General features: G+C 49.2%; 4 protein-coding genes across 4 annotated transcripts; 3 read left to right on the top strand and 1 right to left on the bottom strand.

The window, feature by feature from the left end:
* Positions 1 to 1,305: 1,305 nt before the first annotated feature.
* Positions 1,306 to 2,975, top strand: LTR84_011949 (uncharacterized protein; the record flags this gene model as incomplete). The annotated part of the gene is made up of 2 exons (XM_064855476.1): positions 1,306 to 1,956; positions 2,010 to 2,975. The coding sequence occupies 2 exons, from the start codon at positions 1,306 to 1,308 to the stop codon at positions 2,973 to 2,975; spliced, it is 1,617 nt and encodes a 538-aa protein (XP_064699869.1).
* A 3,198-nt stretch (positions 2,976 to 6,173) lies between these two features.
* Positions 6,174 to 8,325, bottom strand: LTR84_011948 (uncharacterized protein; the record flags this gene model as incomplete). The annotated part of the gene is made up of 8 exons (XM_064855475.1): positions 6,174 to 6,428; positions 6,491 to 6,595; positions 6,654 to 7,352; positions 7,404 to 7,475; positions 7,531 to 7,822; positions 7,874 to 7,944; positions 8,015 to 8,097; positions 8,157 to 8,325. The coding sequence occupies 8 exons, from the start codon at positions 8,323 to 8,325 to the stop codon at positions 6,174 to 6,176; spliced, it is 1,746 nt and encodes a 581-aa protein (XP_064699868.1).
* Positions 8,326 to 8,952: 627 nt separating this feature from the next.
* On the top strand, positions 8,953 to 10,909 carry LTR84_011947 (uncharacterized protein; the record flags this gene model as incomplete). Its single annotated transcript, XM_064855474.1, has 5 exons — positions 8,953 to 9,243; positions 9,293 to 9,415; positions 9,465 to 9,617; positions 9,684 to 10,541; positions 10,595 to 10,909. The coding sequence occupies 5 exons, from the start codon at positions 8,953 to 8,955 to the stop codon at positions 10,907 to 10,909; spliced, it is 1,740 nt and encodes a 579-aa protein (XP_064699867.1).
* A 6,723-nt stretch (positions 10,910 to 17,632) lies between these two features.
* On the top strand, positions 17,633 to 19,753 carry LTR84_011946 (uncharacterized protein; the record flags this gene model as incomplete). The annotated part of the gene is made up of 7 exons (XM_064855473.1): positions 17,633 to 17,845; positions 17,929 to 18,013; positions 18,066 to 18,144; positions 18,197 to 18,303; positions 18,353 to 18,951; positions 19,001 to 19,375; positions 19,424 to 19,753. 7 exons carry the CDS (start codon positions 17,633 to 17,635, stop codon positions 19,751 to 19,753), a joined length of 1,788 nt encoding a protein of 595 aa, XP_064699866.1.

Genomic DNA, 19,753 nt, shown 5'->3' with positions numbered 1-19,753 from the left:
GGCTCCCCCGGTAGTGATTTCTCTGCTATGACTTGGTGTCTAAGTGCAGCGAATGGCGCACGTTTTAGTTGCCCCGTTTGTTCAGGAACCATGAGTAACATGTATGGTTGTGAACGTCATGATAGTGGAGATTGCCCAATGGCTCTTTAATGGGACTGATGGTATGTGATAAAGGACGATACAGCACTGGTAGGTATGGGCTGACATGACAATCGGTAAGTCTCAGTTAAGGCTTTGTGGTCAGATGCGAGAAAGGTGAATTGGGGAAGTAACCAACTGCTCGTTTGTGACTATGCCAGGCGAGGATGCTTTTTTTGCTGCGACCCCGACGCCCATATTAATTGAACTGTTACCTCGCCTTTTAAGCCAAAATATTTCCATCTCCAATCGAGCCCTGGACTAGAATTAGATGAAACACTCCACAATTCCGAAAAAAGAATTCTGACAAGTACCACTATCGCCCGGTAACTGTCAATGCCGATCATACAGAGAACGTTCTTCGAACAGGTGAGGCTGGCTGAAGGGTTTCTGTAGAGGACAAGACGCCAACTTTCGTGCCTATGAGTTTGGGTTTTCGCTGTTCAGTAGTTTGCCGTGTGGTACTTTTACAAACGGCTAGTCGGAGGTGCTCGAACATGTTCGGAATATTCTTTACTACGTTGAGAACTTTTCCGAAGTATCTAACTTACACTTTCGAATATGTAGCAGAGCGTTCTGTAAGACCAAACAATAAACTATGAAAGTAGGCTGTGCTCTTCGAAGAATTTACGCTGCTGATGTCCATTCTAATCTGTCTTTGATCATTGGCGGGGATTGTTGAGTTGAAAGAAAAATCTGAAGTGCTGTACTCCATATCCTTTCTCCTCACTCACCGCGCAACGATTTCGCTTCGTTGCCCACATTTAAATAACAAGTGAGGGACAATAGGAGCGTCGTGAAAGTGTCCTGGCGCACAAAACTCGCGCTTTCCGCAGTGAAACTCCCAATATCTCCCGAGATAGCAAAGCTTGTCTAATTGGGAATAGCGCTTCTTTCCTTCAGCCATTTCATTGGCTAGATGATCGTATGGGTCACATAGTCGAACGGGAGCGCGCAAAGGTGAATGATAGGTCGGCGATAATCGCATAGAGTTCCTCCTCCGCCGTCACATACATGGGTAGAGGGTGCGAAAAGATAAGAGTTGGCACACTTCAAGCACTCAATGCCATGCCGTACTAATTATTTATATCGCATTGCACAATCCTCACTGGCACTGAGGCAACAAACGGATCCGTTGTTCCCCCTAGATTCATGAAAACATTTGCCATGGGCGTCGTTTACTCCCATCTGAGGGATGCTTATTATGGCCTCGGCGGACTCCTCGCCACGATCGCCGAGGGCGGTGACTCTTTCAATCAAGCCCTAGTACGCATCAACGCCCCACGGTTGCCGATTATGAATAGTACGACGGCGTTTTGGCAGCAGCAACCCCCGTATCCAGAGCTTGTAAACATACACTCAGACAAACTCTCGGATTCTGCCGACATTGTGATAATTGGATCTGGCATGTCTGCAGCCAGTATTGCGCACACCATCTTGAAGGAGAGTCAATCAATCGGACTCCCACGGAAGGTTGTCATTCTGGAAGGAAGAACGATATGCAGCGGGGCGACCGGTAGGAATGGCGGCCATATCAAGGTTGCTCCATACGTTGAATACCCCAAAGCCAAGAAGAGATTCGGCGCTGCGAGTGCGCGAAAAATTTTAGCGTTTCATATGAAGCATCTACCATTTATCCTTCAGCTGGCCCAAAGAGAAGGGCATGACAAAGGTGAAGTAAGAGAAGTGCAGGCTATTGACGCATTCACGGACCCAAAAATGCTGCACCTATCCGTGGCACAACTGGACATACTTAAAGCTGATCTGCCTATAATTGCGGAAGGGATAGAAGTGCTAGACGCCAAAACGATTCAAGAGGTAAAGTGGGCTTCGCATCCCGTTAAGTCCGCCCGCCCGCTGACAATTTATAGAGGTTTGGCTTCAGTGACCATTTTCATGGAGGTATCCAATACCGTAGCGGTGCCATGTGGCCATACCGCTTTGTCACCTCTATCTATACTTCGCTATTAGATGGGTTTCCCGACGAACTTTCGATCGAAACAGGAACGGCGGTACAGGAAATCAAGGTTGCAAGCGATCTTAGTATGCCGTTTGTCCTGAAGACGTCTCGCGGCGACATCAAAGCTTCTCAAGTTATCCATGCCACAGACGCTTCCACGGCTAACCTGATCCCTGGTCTAGTTGGGAAGTTGTTTCCTGTCCGCGGGCATATGTCAGCTCAGAAGCCTGGGAAATCATTCCCAAACTATAACGGTAGTCTCTCCTGGTCCATAGTCAATAGCAAGGACTATGAATACATCTCGCAACGACCTGGGCTACCTGATGGGGTGGAAGGCCTCGGAGCAGAGATAATGACAGGGGGAGGTACCTCCCATGGCAGTGGGGGGAGTATAGGTGAGGTGGGCCAGTGGAGTGACGGCGAGATCAGCCATCCGACCGCATCGTATCTCACAGGCGTCCTACCAGTCTCTTTCAGGAAGGAATTCTGGGGAGAAGATGCCGATGGATCAAGGGTAAAAGAATTGTGGACTGGGTCAATGGGCTACACTCTCGACATGATGCCCTACATTGGTCGGCTTTCGTCAAGTTTAACTCAGCGCCCTTTCATAACTCAACCAATGAAATCTCATGCGACCGATACAAGACCAGGTCCTTCAGAGTGGATCTGCGCCGGTTTCAATGGCTCAGGCATGGTTTTGACATGGCTTAGCGGAGTAGCGACGGGTTTGATGGTCCTTGGACGTGAGAATGTAAAATCTGAAGAGCAATACTGGAAGCCGGACGGGATTGTGCAAGAGTGGCTCCCGGACGAGTTTGTCTGTTCTCCAGAAAGGGTCTCTCGTGGCAGCATCTACGAGTTTCCCAGCCTGATATGAGTCTGACAAGTCCCATTAGCATGCCGGAGGACACCACCTTTTCCCTGCTTGACTAACCGGAAACATCACTTCCTACCTCTTCCTGCGCTTAAGTCTGAAGCTTTGTGGCATCATTTATATACTTGTTGCTTGTAAATTGTGCGCAGACGTATACCACCACCAAACAACCTTCAACACCCAAATTAAACTATCGTAGCCTTTGGAGCCTCCCTTCTCATCTCGACCTCAATCTTATGACCGCTTGCGGCGCGTTCAAGGGTGCGACGTTTCGAGATGAAGTCTGTACCTCGTGGGTCTGCCTAGCCATGAGGCGGTCGAACCTAAAGGAGAAGGAAAGGACGAGGAAGAGCCGGTTCGCTCGTTTCTCCTCATCCCTTCTCTTCGAAAGCAATCTCTCGTCCGTCTGCAACTAGGCCATTTTGGGACATCAAAGCTTCGCTAGGGACGCGAATTCCGTTTGCCTATCCCTGCAAAGCCTCCCGTGGCAACAAGAATCATGCCCAATGAGTAGAAACCAATCATCGCCTGAGCCACCAGTTCCTATCTTATCTAAGAACACGCGTGACAGGGATATTGCCTGAGCGATTCCTGTCAGCCTCGGGTAGGTAATTTAAAGTTGTGGCAAAAAGCTCAGTACCTCGTGGTTGGATTCCGAGTATTCCGAGGACTCCGGAGTTGAAGCTTTCACGTATTCTTAAGTCAGCAACCCCGCAGACTATCCCTTGTGCAGATTTTGTTATCGGCGAGGGGAGGCAAGCGCTACCCATTGTTTGGTCCCACAAGATCCCCCATAAATGGCCGTGGCACCTGCCCACCATCCCTCCCACTTGCTCTTCGCCTTGCCCCAGTTCCAGCCGCGAAGCATCATTTATCGCAATTTCTATCATTGACCACTGGTAATCACGGTGACAGCAGTCACAACGGCGACAGCGACAGCAGCTGTAGCATTGACAATCTGCCGGAAACCGTCTTCCCATCCACCCAGTACGTGTTTTGGACTGTCGATGCCCGCGCATCCTGTCCCTGGAAATGCGCAACTATTCGATCTTGCAAACCACCGCCTACTCCGCCAAAGTTTGATAGGATGTCGTTTTCGGTTGAACGAGTCGAAGGCAGGGGACGGAAACAACGACGTCCGCCTGCAAGGCTGAGGACAAAAACTGGTTGCTTCACGTGTCAGTACACTCATGCTATCCTATGTTTAATTGCCACATGAGCTCTAATTTCCTGATGTGAGACGCTGACCAGGGAAGGTAACGGCAGGCCGCGGACGCCGGAAGAAATGTGATGAAGGTAGGCCTGTGTGTCGCGGTTGCTTGCGCAATGGTATTGCCTGTTTGTGGCCCGCAGAGGTACAACCTGCCCTACGTTCCAAGTCTTCCAGGCGCCTTGAACAACTCACACCCATATCTGAGTTGTTCGGGAACAAGCTGAGTATGACGGAGAAATATTCATCAAATCCGAAGAATGAAACCGCTCCTGACAATCTGTGTTCACATCCGTCTTTCAGACTCACCTCTAGGGAAAAGAACATCCCCACTCCAAATGTGAGAGCAAATTCATGTTTTACCGTTACTGCACCACCCGCCCTGAAATGCCTATTCCGCTTGGAGTCGACCATGGCTTGCAGCCTTTTTGATCACTTACGATGGGTTTTTTACCCATCCATGATTCGCTCACACGCCTATTCCGCGTATCACTCCGACCGGATATTGTTGAATGCGGCACTCAATTTTCCATGTCTTATGGACACTCTCCTTGCTTGCTCTGCTCTTCATAGATCCAGCAGGTACCCTCGAAGTCTTGCGACAGCTTTCGAATACTACACAAAGGCGGTTGTGGCGACCCGGAAACAAATCGAAAGCCAGGCAGTTACAGGGAGTGAGGACTGGCTAATACTCACTTTGGTATTTTTCTACATTTTCGAGGTAATGTCACTGTCTCCTTCCTTACGTTTCTGTTTCGTACCACTCAACCTGAAAGGATGAACGGCAGCAACTAACGAGCAAACAAGATTTGGGTCTTTACCGAACCCCGTCTTCCCATACAGCATCTACAAGCTTCGAGTCGGCTGTTGAAGGTCCGCCGAAGAGCATTCTCTGAAGGACATAAAGTACCAGATCCCAGCTTCGAACGTATCATTGCTGAGTCAATTTTGTATAACACGGCGACATTGTCGATGTTTGACGTCCTTGGGGGCCATGACGATGTAATCTACGAAAGCTCCGCACATCTTGCTTTATTTGCTCTTACTCCGGCATATCCTGCAGCCTCTGATGTCGCAAACTCGCCTGTTCTCGGAGTGCCTCATCAGCTGTATTGCTTCGTTCTAGAGGTATCGCACCTCAGCCTTCAGCCCTTCAGTTCCCAGAGGAGTGCGGCAGCGCTCTTGTTGAAACAGGACTTTGATTCTTGGAAAACACTATATTACTCGACAACAAGGATTGACTTTTACCGCCTTGAAGAAGTCCACGCCGCGAGAGGCGCAATTCTCTACCTTCTCGCTATCGAGATACTCCTTCTTAAGGCCGCTAATACCAGCATCCGCACTTCACATCATTTGATTCAAAACTGCGTGCAGCAGAGCGTCACTATCCTCGAACCTCCTGGATTTCCCATCCTGAAGACGAACTGCCCAAAATATTTTTGCTGGCCTCTTCTCATTGTCGGCACCTCGGCCATTTGGGAGCATGATGTCGACTCAATTAGGGAAGCTATGTCAATCATTTTGCAAATCTCTTGCTGCGCGGAAGTTTCCGTCGCAGCAACCCTTCTGGAAATAGTTTGGGAGCGGCTGGAGGTATGTGGAACAGACGTGGATGGACTGAATCTGTTGTTTGGAGGGTACGAGAAATTGGGTATCCTCAAGCAACTGCCTTTGCTAGAGTCCTCCTGATGATGCTTTCATACCTGCAACCAACGTACTTTTGAAATCTCCCAAGTCTTGAGTGATTACTTGGTTGTTACCGTTAATTCACTGGAAAGGCTCTCGTGGAGGAGGGAAGCATATTCTTTTCTCCTACCACACAACCGCGATGCAGAGCTTCTCTATCAATCGTCGCCACCTTCCCCACACTCCGTTTCTCCGCCTATAGCCCCCAGTAGTGGATTGGCGTCACGGTCAAGGACGTTACGAGCTAGCTACCTACACCTGCAGGGACAGCACCAGCTACCAGGGCAGTTTGTAGAGGCCTCGAATCAGATTGCGTGGGAGCGAGTGTTGAACTGGAGTCCGATCATCGTCTCATATCTCTCGGCACACGCTACCCTCCATCTCTTACCAAAGTAAATCATCGGGAGGCACAACAGATTGATGAAAAGGGCCAGGCATCCAATGAGTGTGAAGGAATTTCTGAACCCCATGCCCGCAATCCAGGGCGTCAGGACAAAGACCACGACCATAGAAAGGCCATTCCTAACAAAAGCGACCGCGACCAACGCATCCGCGACAATCTAATAAGAACCGGTGAGTGACAGCCAGATACGACTTCTACGCCAGTGGGATTCAGCTTTACCTCTTTGTATGAATCAAGGACGAAGGTAAGGGTGAGGCCACCGATAGCCGAGATCCCGAAGCCATAAAAGGCCGTTCCCACGCATGGGATAATCCACGGCATACCCTGACGGCACGAAAGTTAGCGTGTGCATCCTTCTCGGGAACTGCATCAAGTGACTTACAGCTGCAGTGCCATATCCATAGGTGAAGATTCCAATAGGACCCAGAATAGCGGGAACCACTGCGATGTAAAGTCGCATCTCAGGCTCAAAAATACCTTTATTACGTTTGGCGAAGTACACGATCGACCAGTCACTGATAGGGCCGCACCACACACAGCCCACGAGACTGCCAATGAAAGGTGGTAAGTTCAGTAAGCCGATCTGAATGGGACCGAAATTGTAAGGCTCAAGGATAAAGTAGTTCGCCTGAGTAGTGACGACAATCGAGAACCAGCATAGCAAGCAGCCATACTGAACGGCTCCGTATGCAATGGCGGGAAACATGCCTAGTAGAAGTAGTGGCTGGTAGACGTGTCGCACAAACTTAAGCCAGCCGCCTGGAGTACTGGTGTAGAATGGTAGCCGTTGGCGGTATGATTTCAGGGGGATGGAGCGGTTGATACCATGATGGAGGACCTGTGGTGCCGAGACAGTGGAGTGAAGAGTATCCTTCTGCTCGAGCTTGTCTCTATCAGAGACTCGGTGATGACCGTCGGAGATTGGACTGATTCCAATGGTCGGGATAATAAACTTTGTCTCCTCAAAGAAAAACATAAACGCAAGAGTGTTGATGCCGAGGAATATGGCACACCACCAATACATCCACCGCCATCCCTGGCCGTCGACAATGTAGCCAGCAGCGACGGGGGCCAAAAATGACTAGAATTCTATCAATGATTCGTTCCGGCCAACTTTGCAAGTAACGCTTACCCCGACGAGTACAAAGAAGGTGCCAACCGCAGTGGCCTTACCTCGCTGATGAGTGAAGAAGATATCACCGATCTGACCGCGTATCAATTGGGAGGCATGGTCAAGCTAAATGGGTGGTGGTACTTACCGTGACTGTGAGCAAAGTCTCACTAACCGCCCCTGCGAGCCCGGAGACGACCTGGTTTGCAATAATGTTGGCCAGGTTGCTCTGGACTGCTTGCCAGATCGCTGTAATAAATATGATAAAGGTGCTCAAAAGATAAACTGGGCGTCGACCGAATTTCAAAGCGAATGGGATGAACAAAAGGCATCCCACAGCTAAGCCTGCCAAGTTGGAGGCAAAAGCGTCGTTCAACTGGGAATACGTTACTCCCAATTCTTCGACCAAGACACTCCAAGCCACTGTCGCAATATCAAGTCTTTTCAACGTCATTAGATCTGAGGAAAGGTACTTTGGGGGTCTTCATTACATAGTGAATATCCAAAGATTGTAGGAAGACACGAGGGCAAAGTTCAGGACCTTGCGCCCCATGCTCCAGTTCTGTGGTTGAGGACCGTCAGCTTCTTCACAGTAGCCCAGCCTGCTGCCACCAGACGATGAGACCACGTACCAATGGATCATTTGGGTCGCTTGAGGGTTGTGGCTGGAGGACAATAACTCCATCTGCGCCATGCTCGACGTCCGCTAGCCGTCCTGAGGGAGAAGCCACTCCAGTCAGAAGTGAGCCATCAGAAACTTGGACTAAACCTTACTTATGTCCTCAAGCAAGACAGTTCCAGGTGCTTTCAGTGAATCAAGTATCCCGTCTCTGTCAGGTCGATGGCGGGCTGCAGCTTCTTCGTCTCCCTTCTGCTGGAGTCCTTCTGCGTCGACTGCATTCTGTGCGGAATTACGCTCAAAGGTGATGCCCTCGGAAGCCATCTAATCCGATTCTGTGAGTTGTAGAAAGTGAGAGCTCGATGGGGAGTGCAAGTAGGGCCACAGAGGTCTTTTGAGGCTGTTTCGATAATCAGGGTTCGTGGTCTATCATGCTGAGAACGGGACAGATCATAGGCTTGGTCGTTGAAACCCGGCAGGATATCGCTCATCCTTGCGAAGATAGGCACCTCGATAAGCCCGAACGCGTGCTGGTTTGGACACTGCCCCTCCCATGCTTCCGATACACCAAAGCGACCGACGGCATGTCGTGGATAATGACCCTGGAAAAGATTTATGATTTGCGGGGAAATTAAGTGGGCCGGATAAACGGACTTCACACACCGCGCAATGTGAGCTGATTGGTTCTCCACATTGTCACTCTGAAGTTCAAGCCGAGCAACCTTATTTCCCAGAGCATCTAACATGCAGCGTGTTCCATGATACATTGCACTGACCATCATTCAGGATCAGACCGAGGTTTAGTCGGCTATGTCCATCCTCAGCGGTTGGTCGACCGTCCGAGGGTGTTCTGGCTGAGAGCCTTTTAAATATGGTCATTGCCACTTCTGCAGCCGTTGCCTCACCATTCTTTCTTGATGACTGGGGCGATTTATCGATTCAGTCACAATCATGAGTGTTCCAGATTATCAAGCTGTTGCGGGTGAGAAGCGTGCCCAGGCTGCGGCCAAAATTCCACATGAATGGCGCTTGTCAGACGAGGTCCTATCGCAGGTTTCGATGACATCTCCCATCAGCGTTCTCGGAATACCCCGTACAAGTGGACTTTTGTCGACAACAGAGCTTGATATCACCGAAAACTACACCGCGATTGAAATCCGACAAGCCCTAGCATCCCGCCGTTTTACTACAGTCCAGGTTACCAGTGCGTTCTCTAAACGTGCCGCGATCGCTCAGCAATTGGTAATATATTGCTCGTTTATGACTTTGCTCAGTGCCCTGACAGAGATAGACGAACTGCATCACCGAAACCTTTTTCGATCAAGCCTTGGAACGAGCAAGATTCTTGGACAACTATCTGGCGGAGCACGGCGAACTTTTTGGTCCGTTGCATGGGATCCCTATCAGTGTCAAAGTCAGCATCTGGTCGCCTTCTTTTTATGATGATCTAACTCCAGGCTCAGGACAGCTTTAATCTACCGGGAATACCATCCACTCTGGGTTTCATCACGTTCAACAAAAGGGACTTCCCCGATCAAAACTCGCCTCTCATTGAGATTTTACTATCGTTGGGTGCAGTCATATACTGTAAAACCAATGTCCCTCAAACCCTCATGGTGAGTCCTAGCCTTGTGCCTCGCGAGAGTATGCACGGACTCTAGTTGCTAACAAAGGGCCCTCAGACGGCAGATTCAGACAATAATCTATTTGGTCGCACTCTGAACCCCCATAAATTGACCTTAACTCCTGGTGGGAGTAGTGGTGGAGAGGGAGCACTAATTGCCATGCGTGGCTCGCTGATTGGTGTGGGGACTGATATTGGGGGTTCTATTCGCATTCCAGGCTTCTGTTGCGGCACGTATAGCTTCAAGCCGTCGGTCGGCCGGGTCCCATATGGGGGCCAAACCTCACCGTCAAGAAAAACTGCCCCGGGGGTTAAAGCATCTGCTGGGCCTTTAGCCATGAGCGTGGCTGACATCGACCTATTCTTGAGCAGCGTGCTCGGTGCGGGCCCTTGGGACTACGATAGTACAGCAATTTGCGTCCCTTGGCGCCCGGTCACGTTCACACGGCCTTTGACCCTCGGATTTATATTGGAGGACCCTGACAATCCCGTCAGCCCTCCTATTGCTCGTGCGCTGAAGACCGCAGTCGCGCTCTTGAGAGATGCAGGCCACCAGGTCGCTGACTTGAAATCCTTTCCATCGTTTAACGAAGCAACTGCCGTCTGCTGGGACTTCTTTAGGACAGACCCTCGAAATACTAGCCTCGGACACATCGAGGCTGGCGGGGAACCGCAGGTGACATCGGTAGCATTGGCTTTGCAGAAATCATTCGGAACGGGCAGCGGTGGTAAACAGATCACCATGGACGATTACTTCGACCTCAACGCAGCCCGCGGCGCTCTGAAACACGCTTGGTTTAGGATATTTCTCGACAATAAATTTGATGCCATCATCCTGCCGGCTTATGTGACGCCCGCTCCACCGCACGATACTTACAGAACCCCCGCATATACCTCCCTGCTCAATCTACTAGATGTAAGAAGAGTCTTTTCATCTTTTGAATATCTAAGCTGACAGCGGATGTGAAGTACCCTGGGACCACTATTCCCTTCCTGAAGGTGGATAAAGCTACTGATGCTCGGGACCCAAGAGTACCATTCTGTGCGTTGCCTTTCCTCCCTAATTCCCTTATTCTTGAATCATCTGACCAGCTTGAGCAAACAGACGATCCGGAAACATATCATGGAGTACCGTGTCACATTCAATTGATGTCGAGGACACAGCACGATGAGGAGCTCATGGAGGTCGCGCGAATTGTAGCTGGAGTTTTGAACTCCGGCGCCTCCAGCGCCTCCAGTGGCAATGACCTGGCCCAAAAGTCGGTTTCAGCAAAGCTGGCCTAACCCGTGAACAGGACAGGAAAAAATGATAGTGATATATGTGAAACATAGGGATACTTTTCTGTGCGGAGAAACAAATCCGATACAATCGAGATCTTGATTTCTTGTAGTTGTGGGAGTCCATCTGCCGGCTTGTCTGGCCTCAGCATTCAGTATAGACATCCTATGGATCTGACACGATAATGCCAATGCACTCTGGAAAATACCCCATGCCTATTCCAGCGGTTGATCGATAATGTATGAACCTTGTCCTAATCTGCCAGTCCCCTTTATCTGTGGATGTTGAGATAGCTCCACTGATATCTGGTCGTCCTTTGATTCTGAAGATGTATGTTTCCCTTTTCAACGATTGGGCGACAATTGCGCCACTGCAACTAATCAGCACACTTTGCGCGCTCTCCGCCGATGAAGCCGCTCTTTCTTCCGGTCGCATACCTTCTCTCCCTTTGCATCCATTCCAAGGTCTCCGACCTGGTTTCCATTCAGGCTCTGGACATGTCGACTATGGCGAACATAACAAATCAAGCTCTTTCGTGACATCCATCACTCACCCTGGCCCTAGGGGGCTCCAGGATATTAACAGGGCACCTGTCGTGCCTCTTCTACCTCACTTGGTCATTTTGGCCTCCTTAGAGTGACTAGGGAAACAAAAATCCCAATGGATTCAATGATAACTCTATAGGCCTTAGCCGTGTGGGGACTAGTGGCCACTCCTGGCGACGATGAACGCCATGTATAGCGCCTGACAACCAGCACCTGAAGACTTTTGGCATGGTCATCTAGATCTTGAACATCCTCCGCCCTTTGACATCTTTCGAATTTTGGAAGTAGTGACCGTGTATCCCTTTCAATTCCTCTCGAATCTGAACAATATTTCCATTCAGGTGAAGGACCAATGGACCAAATGCCACCGACCAAGGACTCCATAGTTGACTTGTGGATCAGGTATATCCTACTACGATTAATAAATACAAACAATCCACATTAATGATGGACCTTTCGTTGCAGCCGCAACGAATACCACCTGACCTTATCTAGTGGCTGAGGTCGTGTGGATGTGGCTTTCCCAGACCGGTGGCCATCTCCCGCACAATTAGTGGTCGTCGAGCCCCTACTACGATCTAGAAGATCTTCTTCATATCACCTTGCCGCCCCCATTCACTCGACCTAAAATCTTCTTGTAACGTCTCTGACCGTCGACTGGAGTGACTGGATCGACGTTCCCTCCGGTCCAAAAGCTGTTGCGATAAGTCTCTTTAATATCCTAGATGGCCAAGTGGAGCCGCAATTACGTGCGATGTTCCCTTTCGAGTAGTCACTCTTCCAATTTGTTATTGATGTTCCTATCCAACTGCAAGTGTTATATCGGCTCCGCCACTTGCATGCGGATGACCATGTCGAGTTCGTCGTGGATTTGGTCATTTTCGTCTTCCTCTGGTAATCGGATCATGGGAGGATCGTCGAGCATCTTTTGGAACCAGACTCGGATATTGTCATCTAGACGAGATGTCTGCATGTAGAATCCGGCCAGCAAGTCTATCAGCCATCTTTGTCCAGCGCATCCAGTACACACGTCACGTCGCGAGCAATATCCGCTAGAGCTCCGCCACATCGTCGGTGATCTCCCATGCTGGAACGGCATATCGGATCCACCGTGGCTGGTGCGAGAATAGTTGATGGAGGAGGGTGCACACTTCGGTTGCTAGGTGATCTTACTTTACATTGTCGCTGAAGAAGAAATAGCATACGCTGTGCTCGTTAGTATCTTGATGTTCATTTCCCATGAGTGATCTGGCGAGGATCGAATTGCCGCAGCCTCTGCGCGATAAGTCCCAAGAAAATCATCGTGCGCCGTCAGATTCTTCTATTGATACTAGGATGGGGACAATATCCATGGCACGTACTGTCCATTCGGTTTAGATTACGTCCTGGAATTGTCTGTATGTGCTTGATTTGAAGAAAGACAACTGCGAGCTTGGTGGCTCTGATCACGAAAGTCTTGTTCTCGTTTCCTGGTTTGACCTCGTTGAGATGCTCTTCCATCGGCTGGGATTGCTTGTTAAGGAATTCTATAGAAGGCAGTTTGAATTTTTGAAGGTCGATTAACTAAACTATGAGGTTCTCCTTACCAAAAATTTCCTGAACACGTTTTCCACGGTTGGTCTGGTCTGGCATACACACTAGAAGTTTTCCGACACGCACTCGAGCGGTATACCTCTGCCACGCATCGTTCTTATGAAAATCCGCATAGTCGCAGATGCCTCAAATGATAATACAAGGCAAGTCATTCATCGACTCTGCCAGTTCCACTCCCACGCACAGCTCCCCTAGCTCTCGAGCCATTCTGTCTCTCCCAGCCACATTTTTGACCAACCCATTTCCTGACGTAATCACGCCCTACCAAATTGCAGGATTGAGAAGCTCGCGAGCCTGTCTCGCCATCCGTGCACAAGTAGCATGAACCAGAAGAGCTCGACCCACCACATTGAGCCCTCCGCCGGATCATCTCGGCTTTCAATTCTGTCGCGACCCAGGTGTTAGATGTCGAAAGCCATATCCTCCCCACACGCCTAGGGCTTAAACAACGCGAGCAAGATGTAGTGCTGCGATTATGTTCTCTGCCCCAGACACACCCACTCGCCAGAGTGCTGAACCGAGTCAGACAACGGGTGAACCGACAGGCAACTCGGCCCAGATTTCCCCTTAGCCGACACCCCATATCGCTGGACAGTGGGGAGCTTGAGTCGCTGGAGACCATAGATCCAACCTATCTTCCACCATGGAAGAAGTCGGAATCAATCGAGATCACAATCGACCCAGACAGGTCACAGGCACTTGACAAGGTAGCTGAATTAACCAAAGATTCAGAGGCGGTCATCTACACTGACGCCTCAGAGAAGCACTCGGAACGGTGAGCCAGAAAGAGGGACGCCACCGGACGTGGCAAATCGGAATTGGACCAGCCACTGATTGGACGGTGCACGCCGCCGAGTTGATTACTATCTATCACGGAGTCGAGGCAATCTACTAGGAAAGAGTCAATAGGCGAAGAGACAAGACATATACTATAATCAGCGACAATCAGTCCAATCGCCAACCCATCCGACAAACCAGACCAAGCGAATAGTATATCGTATTCCGGACCCTATTCAGGCATTCCCGGATCGACCCATAAACACTCGGTTCCACTGGGTCATGCAGGCATCGAAGGGAACAAATTAGCCGACCGGCTCGCAAAGCAAGCAGTCACATTTGAGAAGCAACACCGCTTTGGACGTCTTATATCAACGCCCAAACGAACAGCATCCAAAAAGATTCAAGGAGAATGGCAAGAAGATTGGAGAGCCAGCCAAAAAGGCCAACGTCTGAAACGAATCGACAAAGGTCTCCCAGCTAGGCGGACCTTCCACCTTTACAGCAAACTCACACGGCACCGAACCTACCTCATGATACAACTGTGCACAGTGCACTCCTGGCTAGCACCGCATGGCCACGATTCAAATTCACCGCCGACCACCGCTGTGTGTGCGGGGCGATTGAAGGGTATTTCACGTGCTGGTAGACTGCCCGGGACTCTGAGAGCAAGACAAGAACTACGAGCTCAGGTAGGTGGTACGTTTGGATGCACCGCAAGCATACTCGGAGGAACTCCTCGGAACGAGCAAGGTAAATTAGGCAATGACGGAATCAAATGGAAAATTATCAACGCAGTCCTCGAATTTGCGGAAGCATCCGGAAGGTTCAAATCGCGAACTCCCAACGAGGCTGAAAGACCGCGCGTGTAGTATAGTTCCAAATTACTTAGAGACCATAGGATAGTTTACAATATTGGTAGCCCAGCATATCACTCCCTACGGAGAGAGACCAAGGCAAATTAATTCAAGTCAGGTCAAGTCAGGTTGTACCATAGCCCCAAATTCACTAAACTGGTGGGCTATGCTCACTTGTACGAATTCCGGTCACTGACCAGCCATAGTACCTGGAGTACGCTCAATCACCTCGACACCTCTGTGTCTGCCGTACGGATTGTGTATATATGGAAGAGGGAGCTTCCCGTAGCCAGCGAACAAGAGATCGAGGATTTCACGACTACCATTTGAGTCCGGGTTCAAGCTGACTGATGCGGAAACTTACTTTTCATCCTCAAGATCGAGTTCGGCTTCCACGATGATGGGAGTGGCGTTTCTTCGCTAAGAACGATATTTCTAAAAATGTATGTTCGCTAGTTGGGCAGCCTTGACTTTGGATACGAAGTCGTCGCTTCCGTGAAGTACTGCACGAGGCAGTTAGTTTGTAGTCCTTTTCTCGCCCTGCGAATAACACTAATTCCATCCACGCTATAATGAGCGGCTGAAGGTTTGTGAAGAGAAGTAAATTCCTCAACTCCTAGATCTTTAAAAAAGGTAGCGTTTGTCCCTCTTGGACGAAATGATGTGCTTGCACATTGGCAAGTCTCTCATGCTCGCCTTTCAGAACTCAGGCTCGACACAGGTTTTCAACGCCATACGTAATATCAATCAGAACTTGGAGGTGGTGGCAATGGATTAAGGTCGAGTCCGTATCGTCAACCCAGTTACCGTAATGCCGAACCAAAGTCTCAAAGGCAGCTTGACAACCGCTTTTTCGCGCGAGAAGTCGTTGCCATCGATGATAACTAGTCCTGAGATCATCTCATAGCGCATCACCTTCAACTCCGACAGGTGAGCGTGGAATGAAGGCTGGTTCCTGGAATAACCGATATGGCCCTGGATGGAAATTTTCCGAAGGCCCCAGTCTTGTGGTCATACTTGTAGAGGCTGTTAGAGGGTGGGAAGTCGTGTGCATGGTTTAGCCATCACGGATCTTGCCAAAATGGGGAAGGGAGATCATACCTCTCGATTCTATCGCCTACTAGCTTCAGTTCTGGTTTACCTTCGACTTTGTCCATCAGATCTCCAAACTTCCACTGGTGCAATTCGCTCTGAAATGACCCAAATGGTGGTGATGAGCCCCTCTTGTCTGGCCAGAAGCCAAATACATTGCCAGCAGCGGAAGTCATGAGGTGATCGACTTTTCCATCTCCCTCCCAAGCGTTGACAACATGTCTAATATATGCTTTAAGACCATGGAACCACTAGGAGCATGCTTAGTACACGTTCCATATAACAAATGCTGAAGAGTTATACCTTACCATCATTTGCTTTTGCGCCGCGGCTGGGAGGGTTCATTAGGCTCCCATTGCCAGTGATTTCTTCCAGCTTTCATACACTTAAGATCTGCTCGAAAGGGTTTGATGCGGAACAAAACCTACACGCTGGCTTCTTCAGCCAAGAAATCTTTGACCAGTCTCAATTTTCTCGGTAATTGCCATGTGGTGCTGGAAGCCACAATATGGAGCCTCGAACCACACCTTTTCCGTGCACCGATCGTGTTGATCGAAAGACCCTTATAGGATATCTTTGGTGTCTTCGAGGTTCGCCTCAACTCCTAGGTGGATGGATCGTACTTGGGATGTGCAGTGAAGGCAGGGCTGTCCCAGTGTCCCTCAAAATCATAGATACCATGTGTCTCTTAGTGTGACTGGATCTAGAGCATATGCCGGTCCATCTTCCTTCAGCGATAAGAGCTTACCGCGGTAAGGGACAATGATTGTGTTCGAGACAGCTCGAGTCTTTGAAATCAACAAGACCCGGTAAACTAGTTCTGATATCTTCCTGGAAATGTCACTGCTAGATCCAGTTGAGATTCTTACTCATAAAGCTCCGTCTGACTTTCTTCTCACGGAAAGGCTCTCAGTTCGCACACGGCGCTGCTTGAATGTAATGTGGCCACTTTGACCCGGAAAGCAGACACGCCATCTCCGTTAATCCTCCTAATGGATATGTTAGGGGTCTATGTTACACTTGCCATATGTGATCAAAAAATTGTGTTTACAATAACATAGTTTGAATATATGGAGGAATCGCTGGAGCGGACATGATACGAGAAAAGATCCCTGCAATCTCTTTTGGAATCTCGCCATAGACCTCGGGGTCGTAGATGTCTCCTTCAATTCCGGTACATCTTTTGAAATCAATTTAGAGTGCCCCCGATCTCTTTTTCAATTCTTCAGCTTTTGGAACCGCCGGCCAACCGATGCTGTGACTGTTCCTATTAATACTGCAAGGGCTTCCACGACTGTCCGAGCAGATAATTGCGACTGGATGAGTTACAGTATTATCGTAAAGATCAGGGAAGGTGGTTCTATGCTATATCGAGACTCAATGTTCTTCCTAAAGAACACCAATGGCCAATTTGCAGAGCCGCATGCAACTGTCATGATGCGTGTATCTGTGTTTAGATGCAAATTTCCTCGAGGGCATTCTACACAAAGTTTGAAAATCACTAGATCGAGATGTAATTTTGTTTCCGCGGAGAGCGAGACGAAAGAAATCCAGGGCGTCTGTTCCGCGGAAGCAGCCATGATGTGATGGCGGAAGCATTGCGCCCACACACTCCACGCGGAGTTTGCGGAATTACGACCCCAACTTATCGGACTTCTCCATCAGTGGGATCCTCTCCTGGCTTCCTCAAAGTGTCCATGGTCCCAATGAGCAAGGGTACAATATGCGTTCTTTTCGACCACACAAAATTGTACAGTATTATATTCATATCACGAAAAGAATTATTCGACCTCTCAGCAAAACGTCTCTCCATCCACGCAAGGTTTCGACTTGTCCTCGCGTTGGTCCAAGTCTTCCAAGCACGATGGCCGCACCTCTGGAGATCGGCGGTATTGAGATACCGTGGACGAATACCTTCCCACCTGAAGATGAGACTTTTATGGCGCCTTATGTGAAGCAAAAAAGACAAACTCAAACCTTGCAAAAAGGATGGCAAAAAACAAAAGAGCACCGCCCGCTTCCATGCGATATCATTTTTGACGAAAACGTTGAGATATTTCTCCGAGATGGCATCAAAGTAATGTCAATCCCTTTACCTCTCAGTTGTTGACATGTTTTCTGTGACCACTGTCTAGATAGCAGCGATTAATATTGTGGTAGATCTATTGCGATATCATAAGACCTGTCACCAAAGAGGAAGTACCCGCTTTGTTGGCTGTTAGCCCCTATGGCAAAGGAGGCCATGGTGATTTGCTTGCAATCCTAGAAATTCTCTCACTATTCTAATAACTTTCCAGGTTTCTTGATCTTCGAAAGCTCCCCCTTCAGGATCGGTGTACCTATAAGCACGACCTCGGGTTTGGAGAAGTTTGAATCGTGCGTTCCTTCACAGAATTTTCACGGATTCGCAATACTGACTATTATATAGTCTTGACCCTGCCGAGTGGGCCAGTAGGGGATATGCGATGGTAAATGTCGATATTCGAGGTTCATGGGAATCAGAGGGAAATGTGTATATTGAGGGTTCTCAACCAGGTAAGAGTAAAACTATTTGTGATTATTCTGGGTGACTTATTCATGGAAGGTGTCGACGTATCCGATATGGTCGAGCACATCGCTAAGCTTGACTGGTGCAACGGATCTTTGGGAATGCAGGGTAACTCATGGCTCGCCGCCAGTCAATGGTCAGCTGCCGTTCAATGTCCTCCTTCACTCAAAGCAATTGCTCCCTGGGAAGGCTTCACGGATAAGTATAGAGATGTTGTCTGCCGAGGTGGCATTCCCAAAACAGATTTCGCCAACTTCGTGTTTGACAAGACAATCAGGGGACGCCAGAAGAGAGAAGATATTGGTGAAGCACTGAGACGACATCCTCTCATGAATGCATATTGGGAAGACAAGAGATTGGACGTGTCCAAGATCAACATCCCTGTCTACGCCGTCGCGAGTTATTCTTCCGGCATTCATGGCTTTGGGACCGTGAGAGGCTTCAACGAAGCTGGTACCTCAAGCAAGTGGCTGCGATTCCACGCGACTCAAGAGTGGTATGACCTCTACCTCAGAAAAAATAACGACGACCTACAAAAGTTCTTCGATCGGTACTTGAAAGGCATTCAGAACGGATGGGAGGAAACCACTCCGGTTCGAGTTTCTGTCTTGACATATGGAAATAGATTCGAAAAAGTAAGTCCGCCGCATCTGCATTTGACGACGGGAGTACTTACGATAAAAGCAACCCATAGAGAATATCCCATTCGATCAATACCCGCCGAAAGAAACTCAGTATAGAACTGTTTATCTCTCGCCATCGGCCACAATGGAAGATTCTCCTGCGCGTGAAGTATCTACCGCGTCCTATCAGTCTGACGAGTTGAGTGCAAAGGCGGCAGAGTTTATATATACCTTCAAGGAGAATACCACTCTCATCGGGTATGCCAAAGCTAAGCTTTGGTTATCATGTAACGATACAGATGATATGGACGTCCATCTATCACTTCGCAAGGTAGATAAAGATGGCAAGGTCCGAGAACACAACAACGTCCCCTGGGTGTCGCTGCCCGCCGGTGTTGACAATCAGGAAGACATTCCACAGACAAATGTAGTTAAGGTATGCACAATTCTGTTTACCTAGGGGTTGCGTTGCTAACATCAGTAGCACCTCGGCCCAACAGGAGTTCTGCGCATCTCGCATCGGGCTCAGGATCCGACTTTGTCAACTCCTGTCATCCCCTTCCATCCCCACGACAAAGAAGAAAAGGTGCCACCCGGCACAATCGTATCAGCGGAAATTGGGTTCTGGCCCATGGGCATCACGTTTGAAAAGGGAGAAGGGCTTATGCTGAGAATCCAAGGTTTCTTAGACCAATGCAATGAATTTGCAGAGCATATCCACGGGAAACCCAAGAATCTGAATAGAGGAGAGCACATTGTCCATATCGGAGGAGACCATGAATCCAGCCTTATTCTTCCGGTCGTCCCAATCTGA

The sequence above is a fragment of the Exophiala bonariae genome (genome assembly GCF_035927105.1).
Source record: "Exophiala bonariae strain CCFEE 5792 chromosome Unknown scaffold_62, whole genome shotgun sequence".
In the NCBI taxonomy this organism is placed as follows: domain Eukaryota; kingdom Fungi; phylum Ascomycota; class Eurotiomycetes; order Chaetothyriales; family Herpotrichiellaceae; genus Exophiala; species Exophiala bonariae.
The sequence above is the reverse complement of the archived record's forward strand: the minus strand, read 5'-3'. Positions and strand labels throughout refer to the sequence as shown.